Source organism: Heptranchias perlo, chromosome 22, assembly GCF_035084215.1.
Source record: "Heptranchias perlo isolate sHepPer1 chromosome 22, sHepPer1.hap1, whole genome shotgun sequence".
Taxonomy (NCBI): Eukaryota; Metazoa; Chordata; class Chondrichthyes; order Hexanchiformes; family Hexanchidae; genus Heptranchias; species Heptranchias perlo.
Window position 1 is genome coordinate 19,752,881 of NC_090346.1, and position 20,525 is coordinate 19,773,405.

Genomic DNA, 20,525 nt, shown 5'->3' on the forward strand with positions numbered 1-20,525 from the left:
GTTGAGAAGCCTTTTCAGATGTGCGTTAGTTACTTTTGCTTCTGTTCATCCCATTACACTAATTCTTAATTTATAGTGTATATTACATTTCACATAAGAATAATACTTTTCTGTCTTCTTTAAAACAATGCATACGTTTTTGTCATTTAGAAATGGTACTTATTTAAATGTGTGAAAGGAATTCCTTTTTGTAAGAATTGGTCCTTGTCATCTGATAAGGATATAGGGTTAACAGAAGTTAATTTTTATTGCTGAATAAATTTAAAACATATGGTAGAAACATTTTTAGCTCTGCCCAGATGTTAAATACTTATTTTCTGTTTTCCACTCCCTGAACATGTGATGCAGGCAGCCATCGCTGCATGTTCCAGCACAACATTCAAATCAATTCCAGATTAAAGATCTCATACTGTTTGTTGCACTAAGGGACTTCACAGTAACTTCTTAGTTCAACACAGGGTAGGGAATTGTATTTACTTCTTCATAGCAATGCATATCACTTTGAAATTATGTATGTTCATGTTTCTGTTTTTAAGTATGTGTTCTAATGTTTAAAAATACTGCTACTCTGATATTTTAAATGCTCAACATTCAGTTTTGTAAAATTAATGTTTTCACTTGATTCTATGCTATATTTAACTTCTGTTTGTTTCTTTTTGCTCTCTCCTTACTTTAGGATAGTCACCAAGGACAGCTTCCTACTTTTAAACTCAGGATGTTTTTCAGACTCTTTGTGTTTTTTCTGTTTCTCTTGCCTGTGGTGCAGGGCAAAAAACGACCTATGCAAAGCGATGAGTGGAATTACAAAGATGGATGTAAGTAATAGTCCCCTTGTCACTGATTAATCGCACTTATACATTTTAAGTTTCTGTTACTATTGCGAAATCCTGATCCAATAATCTATGTGAACTAGCTTTTAATGAAGAACATGACATCTGTCATCTAATGTTTGTAAAAATGAGCAATAAAGTTAAAGTATTAAATAAGAATAATCACCAAAATAAAAGCAGTAAAATCACAAGCACATAGAATATTGTTTTATTATCTTAAGCAATGTTCCAACCTTACCATATTTTGAAAATACTAAAAATATTCTGCTAGCCCTCAAAGTATTAGTTCTATTAAAATAATAAAGATTGCAAGGATTTTAAATTCTGTTTGCATTTTTGTTTGTAATGTGACATGATGATACTCCAAATTGTTTCTCAATGTGTCAAATCAAGCAAAACGATTTGCTTCACAGGCAGTTGTGAGACTTTTTAATGTCAATTTTCTTTTTTAAAACAGTTCAGTTGATATAACGGATATATAAATATTTAACCTATTTTTGTAGCTGATAAAGTTAACATGCGTGGAGTTGCCAATTTGACACAGATACTGGACAACTGGAGATTTGACATTTTGACTCAGATGAGAAATACGCTGACAAACGACCACCAGTCCCTCCTCCCCGACTATTCCAGGTGATGGATGTTTATTGTGTGCTGAAATAATTCAAAACTGATTGATTTAATTACCTTTGACCAAAATCAGGTTACTGTGGAAACTTTTTTTTTCACTGGGGTACAGCGATATCACAGCAGTGCTAAATTTAATTTTATTTAGCTGAATCAAATAAGGATGGAAAACTTGGATTCAGTTTCAGATTCTATGGTCAGTTTGACCATAATTGACTCCTGAACTGGTTCCTGTTCACCTAATTTAAAATTAGATCTGACTCATTGCAAACGTGGCTGTTCTTTTGCCAACTCAAGTTGGGATTTTTTTTTTGTAGAACAAAGAGTGCTGGCATTTTGCGACGAATCTAGACCTTAACCCAATGGTTGAGTTCTATTCATTTCAGAATTATGCTGAGTAAATATTTCTGGCAAGTGTTTGGTTTGGCAACTACTAATGTAGTAGCTAGAACCATAACTTTGCATCTGGATGCATCACTGTTACTTTCTGTATCCCATACTTCACTGAAAACAATTACAAATCAGTCCATGAAAATAGAACTAAAATGGTGTGTTTTTTTAAACGTTTTTGGGAAGTTAACAGGCAGAACGTTGGCTTTGAATAATTTGGTATAATTTATGCCAGGTTGGCAATATCTTGGATGCAATTGCTATAGCCACTGCTAGCAACCAGGAAAATTTTGGTTTGATTTGGCACCAAAGGAGGGATTTTGCTGTAACAAGAACTAGAGATTGAAGCCTTAAAATGGCAATTGACATTGATCAAACCAAATGACTTCAGAACGTTGGAAAGTGGAGAGCAAGTTATAATATTATTTCAGAACTTTAATTAATGACAGCAACATTAAAAGGAATCAGATGTGATGCTGTGTTTTCAAGGCCACATAACAAAACCAAATATTTGCTGGGTGTGCACATCAATAGCTATAGTCACAATTTAAATACAGTTAAAAACAAATCTGCAAAGACTGGAAAAATATACACCTTTAAGGCCACCTTATTTTGCTGAACTGAACAAATGAACCTTTATGTCACAGCATTTCCTTTGCAAATACCCCTGCAGCATATGGAAAATGTCAGTACTGTAAGTAGGTGTGATACAAGGAAATAATCCTTGGGTCCAATTCTAGATTGGAATGTTTTATGATGCTTTTCCTGCTGCATACACACACACACAAATACACAGGCAGACATCATACATGCATTCCTGTCAGCTGTTTATGTGGAGATTTTAATGTGTACATGTACTAAATTACAGTGAAGCAATGCTAAAAACCTTTTATCAAAGATAATGTTTTAAAAAATTATTATAGAACATTTAGAAAAAATACCTGTTGCATCCTCGAATAAAACAAAGATCACCTGGAAGTTTTTAGTAAGACAATATGGAATCAGATGCAAGCGCACCAGTTGATAGTTACAGATCAACTCAGACCATGGGCTCGATTTTCAGACGTCTGAACCGGCGGGTTTGTGGCGGGGGGGCTCCAAAAATCGGGGATTCCCGGGGCGGGTCCGGAGCCCGGCTCCAGCCCGCCCACTTCCGGGTTCCCCAGTGACGTGCTTAGATGCGCGCGCAGCCCCCGCATGCGGGACTCCACTTAAACCAATTAAGTAGATACTTCAGGTCGTTTGCAGATCTGATTGACATGATATTTTAGGAGGGGTGGGATTTTCAACTAAACTGAGACTGTTTCCCGTACTGGGGGGAAACACTCCCAGTTGAAATGGACGTATTGCAGCCACCAGCCTGTGGCAGCTGCAAAGGTCCATTTGACAGGTGTGGGGGGGAGACCCTCACTCATTGCAGGAGGCCAATCTGTCACTGTGGACAAAGTTTGGCCTCCACCACCCTCCTCCTAACGATAAAATTCACAACCTTGCGACCTCAACCCCGGTGTGCAGACACATTTACCTACCTTGCTGACCCCCTCAAACGTACATCTTCCGGATGGGGGCCGCCGTAGCTGCAGTCATGACCTCCTCGGAGGATGAACAGCATCACCAGCCTCACAGGCCACGCCATCCACCTCTGACATGTGGAGCTCCACAACACAATGCTGTGACACATGCATCTGCACAGCAGGAGGGAGGGCAACCGCAGAGAGAGTTGCGTCGCAGAAGGCACTACCCTCGCCACAGGGTCCACAGACCGAGGCTCAGCTTCCTGGACCTCTCTGAGGAGCAGTGCACACGGAGACTCAGAGTCACTCGACATGTAGTCGTGGACATCTGCAGCCTCCTTCATGCTGAGCTGTTCCCGGCTGACCCGAGCACCATCTTCTTACCTGTCGCTGTCAAAGTCACCACTGCCCTCAACAACTTCTCCGCATCCTTCCAGGGTGCCACCGGGGACATCGCCGATGTCTCTCAGTCGTCTGCACATAAGAGCCCTGCAAATACACCTACACCACTCTGCAGTGACACAATCGGTGGCATCAGGTGTGGGTCTTCATTGTGATCCTCAGGAAAGGGCATTATTGCACAAACCAGACAAGATTTTCAAAGACGTGGCAGTAGTGGTGATAACAATTTCAAGATTTTTTACAAAACAAAGGAAAATAAATGAAAAACATGACATTTCGTCTTTCACCCCTGTGCATCCCCTTTGTGCTCACTAATCCTTCGCCTTACGTTCACGGGAACCCCTACCTGGTGCTACCCCTGTGGCTTCAGCAGAATAAGTGGCAGGTTGCTCTTGTCCATGCCCTGACCGATGAGATGCTTTGCGCGGACGCCCTCTGGGTTTCGGTGCCCGTGAGGGCCCCTCCAAAGACTGCTCCAACTACACCTGTGCAGGGGCAGACTCGGCCACCTGGAGAGGGGCAGCATTGCGGGTACTGGTTGAGAGGGGGGCAACGGGTGAGACGTGGGAGCGCTTTGAGTGGCGTCCCCACTTCCATGTCCCCTTTCACCATCATCCCTCTCCTGGCCCAGGCCCACATCACTCCTTCCACCCTACTGGACAACAGTTTGGAGGACTTGTGTGAAGCCTTGGAAGGCCACTTGTAATGTATCTGTCAGCCTGTTTAAGGCAGCAGAATGTTGCTCACCCTGAATCCGAATGGCCATTGTCAGGGCCTGAATGGACTCATTGTTGAGCCGTGCTTGACGCTCGATGGAGGCTAGCCTTCCCTCCATCGTAGACATTCCCACACCGACCCGCGACATTATCTCAGAGATGCCTTCACGTCCCTGTGACAGTATTCCACTCATGCAGGAGTTGGACTCCTCCATCCTCTGCGTGATTGTGGAGAGTGCGCGTGGCACCTGTTCCAGTACCTCGACAATGTGCTGCTGCCCCTCGATGACTCTCCTTTTCACGGCTGGCCCCCAGGGTTCAGCATCTGGGTCCAGCTGAGCAGAGCCTGGAGAAGAGTTCTCCCACCAATGCAGACTCTCCACGGCTGCCCCTGCCACCAGGGTCTGCTCGTGCTCACATGTGCGTGGTGACTCACCATGTGCAAGCCCAACTAAGTGAGGACGGGGACCCACCGAGGAGTATGTATCTGCGCTGGTGGATGGCTGGCTCGGATGTGACGATGGACCCTCAGAGGCCGGCGGGTGCTCTGAGGAATCGCCCTCCGCAGTCACAGCGCTCGCAGATGGCCCTGCAAGGGAACAGAAAGCAATATTAAGCATGTGGACAGATGTTGAGGTGCTGCAGATGTCAAGTGATGCTAAGATCATTCGCTATCATGAGTGCTGAGTGTTAGATTTCTGTCACCAGCCGCTTGTGCGCTCCCAGTCTCGGCGTCCGTCATGGACAGGGACTCGAGTGCCTGCTGCTCCGTATCTGTTAATGTCACCTGGTGTGGCGGGCCCCCTCCGGTCCTTGCCCTCTCCTGGGCATTCTGGCATCTCTTCTCCTATCAAGGCAAAACACAGAGAGGCGTGATTGAGTGATGGTTGCATGGTGACCCGCTGCATGCATTGGTGTGGGTGGGGGTGAGCATGAGGGAGATGCATGGGAGGGTGCGTGAGAGACATAGCCATGAGATTGTATGAGGATTGGGTTGCGTGGTAGTGTTCGAATGGGAACTGGGGCGGTGAGTACGTGCAGGCAAGGTGAGGATGATAGTTGGGTGGATGTATGGAGTGATGCGAGAGCGTTGTGGTGGCAGTGCAGAAGGGGTTGTGTGGTAATGGAGGTGATGTGGAAGACGGAGTGTGCGAGAATGCGTAAGTGTACTCACTTTGGCTGACCTGGTTAGGTCATTAAAGCGCTTCCTGCACCGGACCCAGGTTCTGGACACATTGCCACTGCTGGTGACCTCCTCGGCCACCTCCAGCCAGGCCTTCTTGGTGGTGGAGGGAGGACACCTCCTCCCATCCGATGGGAAAAAAATTTCCCTCCTACTCCTCACCCCATCGAGCAGCACCTGGAGTGAGGAGTCAGCAAACTTTGAGCAACCTTGCCACTGGCCTGCTCCATGCTCCTAAATTGGTTGTTTGCTGCAGGAGGAGCTTTGGAGGACTGCCCCTTTAAATAGGGCTCCTCCTGCTGACAGCCTTTGATGCGGCTGCACAGTGCGCCCGCTGCGCAGGTCTGGAACGGGAAACCTGGAAGCCAAGGTAAGTGCCTTCAATTAGGCTGCGATCGCCTGCGGAGCACCCATGCGACCAGTCGACCCCCCCCTGCCAACCCGCCTCCCTCCTAAAATCGAGGCCCATATCTCATGCAGACGACCGGAATTAACTCGGAACTTGAAATTCATTCACTTTCTTCCGGAAGAAATGTATCACTGGACAACATCAAAAACTATTTGCAAAACGATCAACAGGGTAGATACAAGGTTTAGAAAAATAAAAAGGCACCTACCATTGTAGTAAGGGCACCCTCTTAGATCATCAAGCAAGTTGGTCTGGAGATTGACTGAGCCCAAGAATGTAAAGGAGCACAACTAACATCAGTAGAGATATAAGTACATATTACTTCCCCACACGGAGGGAGGGGAAATCAGAAAGCGAATCAACCTACCCCAATCCTGTGCACCTTCTAGCATCCAGATTAAAAGCAGAATAGGTAGAGGCTTTTCAGTGGGTTAGCTGCTAACCCTATCAGGTGAACAATGATGTTTAATGCAGGAAAACCTAAAAGGAGGAAGAAAATAACTAAACAATGAAAAGAAAGGGGTTTGCTTTCAAGAAATACAACTTTTAAAATCAAACACTGTTGTGTTTTATCATATTATGATTTCTTTCTATTTTAGAATCTCACCTCTTTCGGAGGCGCTTGCCGATCTGTTCAATGAGTTTAATGCTCTAAAAGAGCACCTAAGAGATCTGACTGAAAAATTTAGCGCTCTCGAAATCTCTGTTGATGAAATGAAAGCTAAAGGAGCTGAGAAACGCGGATTTTCTCCTAATGGACCCAATGCCATGACACCCAGGCAAAAGCCGAACCTACCTAAGAAAAAAGTTCTCGTTCCAAAGAAAAAGAAGGTCCCTCAGCAATAAAACAATGTAAGAATTACCTATAAAACTCACAGTTCATATATATTCTATATACATACAAAACCTGAAAGATTTGCATACACTCTTGTGGAAGTTGGTTATGGTTTGATGGTAAACATTTGTCAGGTGTTTACAGAAAGATTTTGTTAGTTAAGAACATTTCTTATTTTGTACTTCCAAAGTCTGACAATCACATTTCTATCTCTTAGCTGGTTTTCTTGAAGTATGTTTTGTTACTACTTTTTCTTATTATCTACATATCTTAAATATATACAATGAGTGTATCCTTGAAAATGTATCTTTTGTTCAGCATTTATACTAAAAGCTGTTTAAATTAAAAAAAAGTACAGCAATAGCTTGCCTTTTCTTTCATTCTAAACGGTATGTATTTTATTTAAATAAAGTGATTAAAATAGGCAGGTGAATCACATTTTCTGATATTCTGGAGGATAAATTCTTCCACGTCCATTTTCAGGCGCGAACCGAATGACGCGTACGCTGCAGGTGCCAGAAGAGGCCAGCACGATGACCACCCAAAATTGGTCCTTAGGCCTCATCTAATTTAGATGAGCTGCTGGCGCCTGTCACACTTCCAGAGGCAGCTCGCCTCTTTGGTGCCCTCCAATTTCTGATGGCTGCCTCGCTGCAAGCAGTCCTATGGTAAGTCCTAGGAGGAGGGAGGAGAACAGGAGGTGGCTGAGCGCGGGCCGGCAGTGATAGCACTCCTGCTCCTCTTGGCTCCGTATTAAGGAAAGTATATATAAAAAAACAACTTTTTGGTTGTGGTTTCCAGAGTCCCTTTAAAGACTGTTGGTTAGGCTGCATGTACACCAAGCAATGCTGAGTGGGGCAGGACAGACAAATTTCTAGAACGAGTCTTAAAACAGTCGTTAGGAAACCATTAACATATGCAAGAGATCCACCGTCTGTTTTAGGTGGCCGCCATGGACACCTGAAAAGTGGCCCAACCCATTTGGCCGTCTTTCAGTCGTCCTTGGGGAACGGAAAATAGCTCCATGAAATTGATCCTTTTTGCCCCCATTTTCTGCCTGGCGAACGGCCGCAACAAAGGTTCAGCTTTTTTCCTCCTGCATCAAAACATAAAATGTAAAAATTATTGCAAGCATATTTTGTTTCTTTAAAAGTAGTTTTTGTTTCAACATCAGAAATTCTTTTCTGTACATTAGAATAGGCTGCAGAATATGAAGCTAGGTTTATGTTTTGTAGTGTTTTAAATACTTATAAATTGTTCATTGTTTAGGAAAGCTAAACACCAATTCGTTTAAAACTATAAAATAATGCTTTCTGAAACAATAGCTATTATAAAGTTTCCCCCCAGTTATTACATATCTTTAAAAAGCATTTCTTAACCCTTGTTAAGTTGGAAAATGGCCTCCAAGATGCACGCACACTTCTGGCTCGAAATGCACAGCGCACAACTTGGTAAAGGCTTTAACACGTGCGAGCCTATCAAACGTCGGCAACATGCTGACCAGCGCTATCATGGAGATTTAATAGAGGTGTTCAAAATTATGAAGGGTTTTGATATATTAAATAAGGAGAAACTGTTTCCAATGGCAGAAGGGTCAGTAACCAGAGGACACAGATTTAAGGCAAAAGTACCAGAGGTGAGATGAGGAGAAATTTTTTTACACAGCGTGTTCTTATGATCTGGAATGCACTGCCTGAAAGGGTAGTGGAAGCAGATTCAATAATAACTTTCAAAAGGGAATTGGATAAATATTTGAGGGGGTAAAATTTGTAGGGCTATGGGGAAAGGATAGGCGAGTGGGACTAATTGGATAGCTCATTCAACTCGCTGCATTAATTGTTTTTCCTTCATGTCACCTCTGGTTCTTTTGCCAATTACCCTAAATCTGTGTCCTCTGATTACCGACTCTTCTGCCACTGGAAACAGTTTCTCCTTATTTACTCTATCAAAACCCTTCATGATTTTGAACACCTCTATCAGATCTAAGAACATAACATAAGAACATAAGAAATAGGAGCAGAAGTAGGCCAATCGGCCCCTCGAGCCTGCTCCGCCATTCAATAAGATCATGGCTGATCTGATCCTAACCTCAAATCTAAATTCATGTCCAATTTCCTGCCCGCTCCCCGTAACCCCTAATTCCCTTTACTTCTAGGAAACTGTCTATTTCTGTTTTAAATTTATTTAATGATGTAGCTTCCACAGCTTCCTGGGGCAGCAAATTCCACAGACCTACTACCCTCTGAGGGAAGAAGTTTCTCCTCATCTCAGTTTTGAAAGAGCAGCCCCTTATTCTAAGATTATGCCCTCTCGATCTAGTTTCACCCATCCTTGGGAACATCCTTACCGCATCCACCCGATCAAGCCCCTTCACAATCTTATATGTTTCAATAAGATCGCCTCTCATTCTTCTGAACTCCAATGAGTAGAGTCCCAATCTACTCAACCTCTCCTCATATGTCCGCCCCCTCATCCCCGGGATTAACCGAGTGAACCTTCTTTGTACTGTCTCGAGAACAAGTATGTCTTTTCTTAAGTATGGAGACCAAAATCTTATGTCTCTCCGTTCCTGCACCCCCTTTAAAATTGTACTATTTAGTTTATATTACCTCTCCTCATTCTTCCTACCAAAATGAATCATTTTGTGTTCGTCCCTCCTGACATGGCTCATGACACTGGTTAGGAACCCACACACACCTGCACAGCAGGTGTACAGTGAGAGTTGCCATAAGAAACATCATAGAGCAGACAATCGGCATTCTCAAACAAAGGTTCTGCTGTCTGGACCGTTCGGGGGCACCCTGCAGTACAGCGCTGAGCAGGTATCCAGATTTGTGATCATCTGCTGCTTGCCACACAACCTCACCATTATGCAGGACCAGCACTTGCCAGCACCTGCCAACAGACAAACTAAGTAGGAGGAGCATGAAAAAGAAGAGAAGGAAAAGTCAGAGGAGAGGCAGCAACCTAAACAGCCCCTTTCTGCCAGGGCTTTATGAGATCCGCTCACTGAGGAGAGCTTCCACTGAAGTTACCGGCATCTCCCCAAGCACCAACAGTCCCACACTCCTCACCTTTCCACCTACAATAAGCATCACCTTGTCCTCTTTGTGACAACAGTTATTGGCACCTCCCTCAATTGACTGCAGAAATGAAAACCAACACCAACACCAAAATCAAAACAAAATTGATCAAATGAATCATTGCACAATGCTTACAAAATGAAATTAATCACCCTTCTGCAATCCCTATCCTGGTGCTTCTACAAAGTGCTTCCCTAGTGGCTGGAGCTTGGGAAGTGGAAAGGCTGCTGACCTTCAATTGAGGAGAGGAGGAGGACGACCTTGAGCAGCTCTGGGCCTAGAGGGTTCGGATGCAGATTGTATCATCTTGGCCTGGGCTGCAGCAGTCTGGGCCGGCTGGCTGACAGGCAATAGCAAGGGCACTGGCAGAGGTGGGAGCAGGTGTGCTGTCATCTAAAGAGAAGACAGCAGGTTCTTCTTCCATGGAGCCAATGCGACTCTCCCGGGGTGGTGCCTCAGCAATCCTAGTGATCTGTGGGAGAACAGATTCCTGGACTGCTGTGATTCTCCGGAAGCCCCTTTCAACAGTGGCACCCAGAGCCACGATGGCAGCAATCTGACTTCCATGGAAGCTGTTTGCGCTGCGATGGAAGCTGTGACCTTAGTTATCAGACGCTGCATCATGGTGGGTTCCACATGCGGCTGATGGAGGTGACCATGCATTCCACGTTGGAAAGGTTGGGCTCCAAGCTCTGCACAAAGCCCTGCACCAAGTTGGAGGTGGATTCCTCCATGCTCCTTGACATTGTGCTCAGGATTTCCAGCAGTCTCTCCAGTGCACCAAGCATTTGGTTGTGTACGCCAATGAGCCTTCTTCTGTAGCCTGGCCCATCGAAGTTCTCATCTGACTCCTCTACAGCAGAACTAGTATGCGACCTCGTCCTCCGGTGAGCTGTCCCCTGTGGTCTTGTTCCCCCCAGCCCTGGCTCCTGCGCACTTGTGCCCGGTGTCTCACCACTTGCAGATCCCTCCTCTAAAGTACGCACAGTGTCAGTCTCTGAGCTAGTGGCTGTGATAGTAAGATGGAGTGATGGTGATTCTTCATCATCACTGTCTTCTTCCTCTTCCTCCTCTGGCTGGGAAGGTTGAAGTTCTTGGGTAACTGAAATAAAAAAGGGAAAAGGGTGAGGTTGTGGTGAGGTGAGAGGAGAGAGTAAGAAGTCCATGATGACAACATCTCCAACTTGTGAGTCAGAAGAGATTATGAGATGAGGGAGAAGGGAGAAGTGGGAAGAGAGAAGGAGGATTAGGTATGCAGATACCCTCATCTTCAGCCTGTCCAGCACCGCCAGTGGCCATGGCCTCCACAATGCCCCTTCCTATGATGGCCAGCACTGTCTCCTCCATGGGATTAAAAAGTGCAGGCGCGCTGGTCCTCCTTCAGTTTCTTGCTGCTGCTTCCTGTTATGCGTCACCTTCTCCTGCAAGGAAGTGGGAATTTTGTTAGTGAGTCTCCTGGGATATGTTTGGGTGATGTGGCTGTCATGTTTGAATAGCTGCCAGAGTGTGTGAGCTGTGAGTTGTGGATGTGAGGCTTGCAACAGTGCTAGGTGTGTGAGGATAAGGTAAAGCATATGAATTGAAGTGTTCAGTACTGATTAATACAAATTGTTGGTAGGTGATGGATGGGGTCTTGTGAATTAGGAACATAGGAACAGAAGTAGACCATTTATCCTCTTGAGCCTGCTCCGCCATTCAATGAGACCATGGCTGATCTGTGACCTAACTCCATATACCCGCCTTAGCCCCATATCCCTTAATTCCTTTGCTTAACAAAAATCTACCAATCTCAGATTTAAAATTAACAATTGAGTTATTCACTTTATAATGTAAAAGGTGACCCCCTCCTTCCACGCTTTCTACCCAATAAACCTGAAAACAATCCATGGCCCGCACACAATGCCCCATCACTCACCACAGCTCTCTCCCACAGTATTTAGTTTGATGGGAGTGATTAGTGACAACCTGCGCACTTTACTTTTTGACCAATGCGTGACATCCTCCTGTGTGTCCGCCGGGCATCTGATGATGTCACTCTCAGCACATGCTGAAAAGCTGCGAATCAGCTTGTGATCACACAATTGAGCAGTTGATGAGGCCAGTGGTGCAGCTGTTAGGAAATGCCATTTGAAAATTGATCCCACCTTGACAACTCTTGTCAGATCAATAAACTTCTTTCTCCACTGCGTCCATGTTCTTGGAGCTATTTTCCTGGCATTCACTTCCTGTCGCTACTTCTTCCCACTGCCTCCTAAGCATATATCTCGAGGGTGAGGAGAGAGGGAGATCAGGGGTGGGAGAGAGGGAGATTGGTGGTGGAGGAGAGGGGGAGATTGGGGGGGCAGAGGGGGAGATTGGAGGGCAGAGGGGGAGATCGGGAGGGAGAGCGGGAGATCACGGGGCAGAGGGGGAGATCGGGGGTAGGGAGGAGATCAGAGGGCAGAGGGGGAGTTCGGGAGGGAGAGGGTGATATCGGGGTGGGGAGACGGGAAGATCGGGGGGTTGGAGAGGGGGAGATCAGGGGGGTGGGGGTAGATCGGAGGGCAGAGGGGGAGTATGGGAGGGAGAGGGGGAGATCGGGGTGAGGAGAGGGGGAGATTGGGGGGGTGGAGAGGGGGAGATTGGGAGATTGGGGAAGAGGGGGAAATCAGGGGGGAATAGGGGGAGATCAGGGTGGGAGTGGGGGAGATTGGGCGGGAGAGGGGGAGATTGGGGGTGGAGAGGGGAAGATCGGAGAGGGACATCGGGGGGGGGGAAGGGGGAGATTGGAGAGGGGGACATCGGGAGCTGAGAGGGACATCGGAGAGGGAGACATAGGCATGGAAAGGTAGATTTATTTTGTTTTTTAGTTTTTTAATTTCACCAGGCGTGAATTGGAAGCCGTGGGAAAGCCGCCCAGGTAAGTTTAAAATTATTTTAACTATCCACCACGTCAGAAATAAAGTACCTGAAGTATCTCAAGAGGTACATTTGGTTATTTAACTATTATCCCCCCGGCTTTAATTGCCAGCGGGACTTTCGGATTCATGAAGCGCACACACACAGGTGCGTCTGTGACAACCCCACAAGTGGGCGGGTTGGAGCCGGCTTCCAAACTCGCTCGGGATTTTTGCCATTTTTGCCCCCCTCCCCCGCCCCAATGCACCCGCAATTGATTTTAAGATTAACCCCAAGATGTTCAGGAAAGATAGGGAAGGAAAGAAAGGAGGGGGGTGGCAGTATTGTTTAAGGAGAATATTGCAGTGCTGGAGAGAGAGGATGTCCTGGAGGGGTCAAGGACAGAATCTATTTGGTTAGAGTTAAGAAACAATAGAGGTGCCAATACACTACTGGGTGTATTCTGTAGACCACGAACCAGTGGGAAGGATATAGAGGAGCAAATTTGTAGGGAAATTACAGAGAGGTGCAAAAGCCATAGAGTAGTGATAATGGGGGACTTCAACTATCCTGATATAGATTGGGATAGTAATAATGTAAAGGGCAGAGAGGGAGAGGAATTTTTGAATTGTGTTCAGGAGAACTTTCTTGACCAGTATGTTTCCAGCCCAACGAGGAAGGAGGCATTGCTGGACTTGGTTCTGGGAAATGGGGCGGTCCAAGTGGAGCAAGTGTCAGTGGGGGAACATTTAGGGAACAGCGATCATAATATCATAAGGTTTAGAATAGCTATGGAAAAGGACATTGATCACTCTAAAGTAAAAATACTTAATTGGAGGAGGGCCAATTTCAGTGGGATGAGAACAGATCTGGCCCGGGTAAATTGGAATCAAAAATTGGCAGCCAAAACTGTAATTGAACAATGGGCGGCCTTTAAGGAGGAGATCGTACAGGTACAGTCTAGATACATTCCCACAAGTGGGGAAAGGTAGGGCAACTAAAGCCAGAGCTCCCTGGGTGACTAAAGTGATAGAGATTAAGATGAAGCAGAACAAAGGGGCATATGACAGATGTCAGGTTGATAACGCAGTGAGAACCAGGTTGAATATAGAAAGTTCAGAGGTGAAGTGAAAAAGGAAATAAGAGGGGCAAAGAGAGAGTATGAGAATAGACTGGCAGCCAATGTGAAAGGGAATCCAAAAGTCTTCTATAGGCACGTAAACATTAAACGGGTAGTAAGAGGGGGTGAGGGGCCAATTAGGGACCAAAAAGGAGATCTACTCATGGAGGCAGAGGGCACGGCCGAGGTACTAAATGAGTACTTTGCATCTGTCTTTATCAAGGAAGAAGGTGCTGCCAGAGACTCAGTAAAGGAAGATGTAGATGAGATACTGGATGGGCTAAAAATTGATAAAGAGGAGGTACTAGAAAGGCTAGCTGTACTTAAAGTAGACACATGGTCTGGATGGGATGCATCCTAGGTTGCTGAGGGAAGTAAGGGTAGAAATTGCAGAGGTACTGGCCGTAATCTTCCAAACATCCTTAGATACCGGGGTGGTGCCAGAGGACTGGAGAATTGCAAATATTACACCCTTGCTCAAAAAAAGGCTGTAAGGAAAAACCCAGCAACTATAGGCCAGTCAGTTTAACCTCGGTGGTGGGGAAACTTTTAGAAACAATAATCCGGGATGGAATTAGCAGTCACAGGAACAAGTGTGAATTGATTGGGGAAAGCCAGCATGGATTTGATAAAGGCTATTTGTGTTTATGTAACTTAATTGAATTTTTGATGAGGTAACAGAGAGGGTAGATGAGGGCAATGCAGTTGATGTGGTGCATATGGACTTTCAAAAGGCATTTGATAAAGTGCCTCATAATAGGCTTGTCATCAAGATTGAAGCCCATGGATTAATAGCGGCAGTAGCAGCATGAATGCAAAATTGCCTAAATAACAGGAAACAGAGAGTAGTGATGAACAATTGCTTTTTGAACCGGAGGGAGGTATACAGTGGTGTTCCCCAGAGTTCGGTACTCGGACCACTGCTTTTCTTGATATATATTAATGACTTGGACTTGGGTGTACAGGGCACAATTTCAAAATTTGCAGATGACACAAAAGTTGGAAGGGTAGTAAACAGTGAGGAGGATAGTGATAGACTTCAAGAGGATATAGTCAGGCTGGTGACATGGGCGGACACGTGGCAGGTGAAATTTAACACAGAAAAATGTGAAGTGATACATTTCGGTGGGAAGAATGAGGAGAGGCAATATAAACTAGAGGGCACAATTCTAAAAGGGGTACAGGAACAGAGAGATCTGGGGGTTCATGTGCACAAATCGTTGAAGTTGGCAGGGCAAGTTGAGAAAGCGGTTAAAAAAGCATACAGAATCCTGGGCTTTATAAATAGAGGCATAGAGTACAAAAGTATGGAAATCATGATGAACCTTTATAAAACGTTTATTTGGATTTTCAAAAGGCATTCGAAAGGATGCCACGTAAAAGGTTGTTACACAAGATAAGGGCTCATGGGTTGGGGGTAATATATTAGCATGGATAGAGGATTGGTTAACGGACAGAAAACATTGATTAGGGATAAACGGGTCATTTTCAGGCTGACAGGTTGTAACTGGTCGGGTGCTGCAAGGATCGGTGCTTGGGCCTCAGCTATTTACAATCTACATTAATGATTTAGATGAAGGGACCGAGTGTAATGTATCCAAGTTTGCTGACGATACAAAGCTAGGTGGGAAAGTAAGCTATGAGGAGGACAGAGTCTGCAAAGGGATGTAGACAGGTTAAGCGAGTGGGCAAGAAGGTGGCAGATGGAGTATAATGTGGAGAAATGTGAGGTTATTCACTTTGGTAGGAAGAATAGAAAAACAGAATGTTTTTTAAATGGTGAGAAACTATTAACTGTTGGTGTTCAGAGAGACTTGGGTGTCTTCGTACAAGAAACACAAAAAGTTAGCATGCAGGTACAGCAAGCAATTAGGAAAGCAAATGGAATGTTGGCTTTTATTGCAAGGGGGTTGGAGTACAAGAGTAAGCAAGTCTTACTACAATTGTACAGGGCTTTGGTGAGACCTCACCTGGAGTACTGTGTACAGTTTTGGTCTCCTTATCCAAAGAATGATATACTTGCCTTAAAGGAGGTGCAGCAAAGGTTCACTAGATTAATTCCTGGGATGAGCAGGTTGTCCTATGAGGCGAGGTTGAGTAGAATGGGCCTAAACTCTGGATTTTAGAAGAATGAGAGGTGTTCTAATTGAAACATATAAGATTATGAGGGGGTTTGACAGGGTAGATGCTGAGAGGTTGTTTCCCATGGCTGGAGAGTCTAGAACTAGGGGGCATAATTGCAGGATAAGGGATCGACCATTTAAGACTGAGATGAGGAGGAGTTTCTTCACTCAGAGGGTTGTGAATCTTTGGAATTGTCTACCCCAGAGGGCTGTGGATGCTCAGTCATTGAGTATATTCAAGGCTGAGAAAGACGGATTTCTGGACTCTAGGGGAATCAAGGGATATGGGGATCGGGCAGGAAAGTGGAGTTGAGGCCAAAGATCAGCCATGATCTGATTGAATGATGGAGCAGGCTCGAGGGGTCATGTGGCCTACTCCTGCTCCTATTTCTTATTTTCTTATATTCTTAACACTTAGCCACAACTGGAGTATTGTGTCCAGTTCTGGGCACCGCACTTTAGGAACGATGTGAAGGCCTTTGATAGGGTGCAGAAAAGATTTACTAAAATGATTCCAGGGATGAGGGACTTTAGTTACGCGAATAGATCGGAGAAGCTGGGGTTGTTCTCCTTGGAACAGAGAAGGTTGAGAGGAGATTTGATAGAGGTGTTCAAAATCACGAAGGACCTTGACAGAGTCGATAGAGAGAAACTCTTCCCATTGGCAGAAGGGTCAAGAACCAGAGGACATAGATTTAAGGCGATTGGCAAAATAATGAAAGGTGACATGAGGAAAAACTTTTTTACGCAGCGAGTGGTTAGGATCTGGAATGCACTGCCTGAGGGGGTGGTGGAGGCAGATTCAATCATTGCTTTCAAAAGGGAACTGGATAAATACTTGAAAAGAAAAAAATTGCAGGGCTACAGGAATAGGGCGGGGAAGTGGGACCAGCTGGATTGCTCTTGCAGAGAGCTGGTATGGTCTTGATGAGCCGAATGGCCTCCTTCCATGCTGTAACCTTTCTATGGTTCTATGATTCTGACAGTTCATTTGTGTGCATTTCTCTAACTGAGTATCTACCATTATGGCAGAAAAGGGGTTTTTGTACAACTGAAGGCAATCAGGTGGAGTTTGATGCCATATGGAAATATGCCAAGGAGCGGCCTGGGCAAATAGCCATCTGCAAGGTCAAAGCACACCAAAAGGATGGCGCCAGTTTGCACAGTGATCACAATAACTTGGCCAATCAGCTAGACAGGAAAGCAGCCATACCTGGTACCCCTTGGATACCGTTGGCGGAGCTGCCGGCAGCTGCTGTCAGGACCAAGCCCGACCTCATGGATCTCGAGGCCTGCCAGGCCACCGATCCTGACATACAACTTACTATAGATGCTCTCCAAAATGGGACAGATCTGCCATTATTATTCCAGCCACATAGAGACTCATTGATTATTAAGGATGATGTATTGTATTATCATTATGACCAACACCTCACATGGGTTACACCGTTATGCTTACACAAGGAGCTAATAGTGTTTTTACACCAAGTAGGAGGTCATGCATCTTCCTAGCGGGTCCTAGACATGATCCACAGCTATTGGTGGCCAAAAATGTGAATCGACATACAGCATCACCTCAGTCTATGTTTGATCTGTGCCCAGATGAATCCAGCCCCTACAACCAAGAAAGTGCCCATGAGTACTTCCCACCTTAACAATGGCCCTTGGGGGTCATTACAAATTGATTACACCGACCCTCTGCCCACTGCTAAGGGTGGATATCGGTATATTTTAGTTGTAGTCGATATGTTTACCCAATGGATAGAAGCATTCCCAGCATGAAAGAATGATACGGTTACAACTGCCAGGATCTTATGGGAACAGATTTTCACCCAATGGAGCTTCCCTATCCGCATAGAGATTGACAATGGATCACATTTTACGGCGGATGTCGTTAAGCAATTGTGTCACCTGTGGGAAGTGCAGCAGCATTTTCACATCCCCTATCACCCTGAATCTAGTGAGATGGTCGAATGATTTAACCACACCCTTAAAGCGGCACTCAAAAGAGCAGTGCTTAAAGGGACGGATGACATGATCGGACACCACACTGGCTGGGTTGCTGCACTACCCAGGGTTCTCATGGCTCTCAGGGCAATGCCCGTGAGTTCCACAGGACGCAGTCCGTTTGAACTCATGACGGGACGCCAAATGCAGATCTCTCACCCCACAGGTGTACCACTTCCTATCATTACCCACCACACCCACCATCAATTCCTCTGGAATTTGCACCGATCTTCAGATTCCACTCTCCTATTGGTTGCAAATAAAATGGGGGCAGCTCATTTCCATACACAACAGGATCATCTACCTGTTCGAAGGGTCTGCTACTCCATTGAGGATCAGGTTATGTTGAACATTTTTTTAAGAGGGGGTGGTTCAAAGCCAATTGGGAAGGCCCATAAGAGGTTATGGATAAATTAAAAGAAGCCAATTTGAAATTGGCCATGCAAAAACGGGGAAGGAAAATACTGTACAGCTGGGTGTCACAGAGACCAGTGCAAGCCCTACCAAGAGGCCGGGATTGCTGCTTAAGGGCAGATATAACATTTGGTCTCTCTTTGTTACATGTACACCATGGAAGCGGTTGTCATCTTCATCTTGACAACGCAACTTGGACCGTAATGAGGAAGGAATAGGCTGTCGGACAACAGCTAAAATGTGGCATTGTGCAAGATCTTAGAATTCCAATAGAGGATAAAGATGAGGTGAACAGAATGTGACTGATCGGGATATAGAGACGACCTGCCCAGGAATAGAGAATAATCCGAGTAAAAATGGACTGGAAGTCTTTGAGTCAGGCACTGTATTGTATAATTATTGTAAACAATTTTACAACTCCAAGTTATAGTCCAGCAATTTTATTTTAAATTCACAAGCTTTCGGAGGCTTCCTCCTTCGTCAGGTGAACGATGTGAAAATGAAATCCTCGAGGATTTCATTTTCACATCGTTCACCTGACGAAGGAGGTAGCCTCCGAAAGCTTGTGAATTTAAAATAAAATTGCTGGACTATAACTTGGTGTTGTAAAATTGTTTACAATTGTCAACCCCAGTCCATCACCGGCATCTCCACATCTTGTATAATTATGTATTATAGTCTTGATCTTTACATTTACTCTGTCAATAATGGTTAAAAAGTTTTTAGAAAGGAACAACTGCTCTCAAAGGCAATAGTGTATGAAGGTTTTTGTTTATTTAAATCCGATTCAAAAGGGGTCAAATGGTATTAGTAAACAATTGGATCCCAAATTTTATTAAAATAAATTTGGAAATTAGATGGGAATATGGTTTGGTGTAAGGTGCGAAGACTCTGATTGGTGTGTTATGCCTGGAAGACACAAGCGAAATGATATTATTTCAAGGATGATTCCTGTAACAGTGGCAACATTATCGCTATCTGTGGATAAAAAAGTGATGAAAATATTTAAAGCGGACTTGATAGACTTTTTGGAAGAGGATATATATGAGGAGTTTGTGAACTATCTAAGGACATTGGATAGTGGGAATGAGGGAATCTGGAAAGCCCCAAATACCTTTTGCTGTTCCAGGAATGGCTATTCGGCTGTGATGTGCTGTAGAGCTCATCGCTAGCAGATGGCTTCACTCTAGATGAAGAATCCCCTAACTCCTCTCTACAGGTCGATTGATGGAACTTGGAGAACGGACATGGCATATTCGAAGAGAGGAAGATATTGCATTGAACCATATATCTGGTTTGTCAATCAACATGACATTTTGCCTCACACCAACCAAAATAGGGGATAAATTATTGGTGCCTGTTACAAAAAAACCTTCAGATAGTAGCCTTATTTGCCCGTCCAATTCCACACGCTTTCTTGAGTTTTAAATAATTGTATTAATTGTTTTAATTATTTTGTTTGTTGCCATAAGTATTTGAGAGAAGAGAGGGAGCAATAAAATAAAAATAGTGAGGTATGTTGAGACATGGATGAGGGGAAGGGAAACAATGTGAGACTGATAGGGTTGAATAGCCACCCAGATAGATGGTCGATCCTGGTATAAATTATACGGAATTTCTTGGGGCAAAGAAGTTGAAACATGTCAATTGACTGCATTGTGTAGATGCAAATTGCGTATCACTCAAGCCTGGGAAAAATATACATAAAAATATCCATAAGAAGATAATACCGGTGACTGTTAAATTAGCCCTGACCTTGTTACTTGCAGAGCAATCAAGTAAAGGGAAAGTAAACAAGGACATAGTAATCTGTGTAAGATCAAGTTTGATGGGAGGAATATCACACATAATTTAAATAAACAAAGACACAGCAATCTTTATAAGGAAATAACCGTTTCAAAGCCGGTTGGCAAAAAGAGACGCTCAGTCTATGTATATTAAATAGGTTTCGGTAGGCATGTCCAAGTATAAGGAAAGGTAACATAAAAAGACCAT

At 44.6% G+C, this 20,525-nt stretch overlaps 1 protein-coding gene across 1 annotated transcript; it reads left to right on the forward strand.

Moving 5' to 3' along the window:
• Positions 1 to 371: 371 nt before the first annotated feature.
• si:ch211-76l23.4 (uncharacterized) lies at positions 372 to 7,165 on the forward strand. Its single transcript, XM_068003689.1, has 4 exons — positions 372 to 459; positions 677 to 815; positions 1,334 to 1,463; positions 6,671 to 7,165. The coding sequence occupies exons 2-4, from the start codon at positions 716 to 718 to the stop codon at positions 6,915 to 6,917; spliced, it is 477 nt and encodes a 158-aa protein (XP_067859790.1). The 5' UTR covers positions 372 to 459; positions 677 to 715; the 3' UTR covers positions 6,918 to 7,165.
• Positions 7,166 to 20,525: the final 13,360 nt, after the last annotated feature.

Bases quoted from the DNA above. Each gene is read 5' to 3' on its own strand.
- si:ch211-76l23.4 (XM_068003689.1), top strand. From the start codon at position 716: ATGTTTTTCAGACTCTTTGTGTTTTTTCTGTTTCTCTTGCCTGTGGTG. The intron at 816-1,333 runs GTAAGTAATAGT...CTATTTTTGTAG, and splicing joins GTGGAATTACAAAGATGGAT to CTGATAAAGTTAACATGCGT. The intron at 1,464-6,670 runs GTGATGGATGTT...TTTCTATTTTAG, and splicing joins CTCCTCCCCGACTATTCCAG to AATCTCACCTCTTTCGGAGG.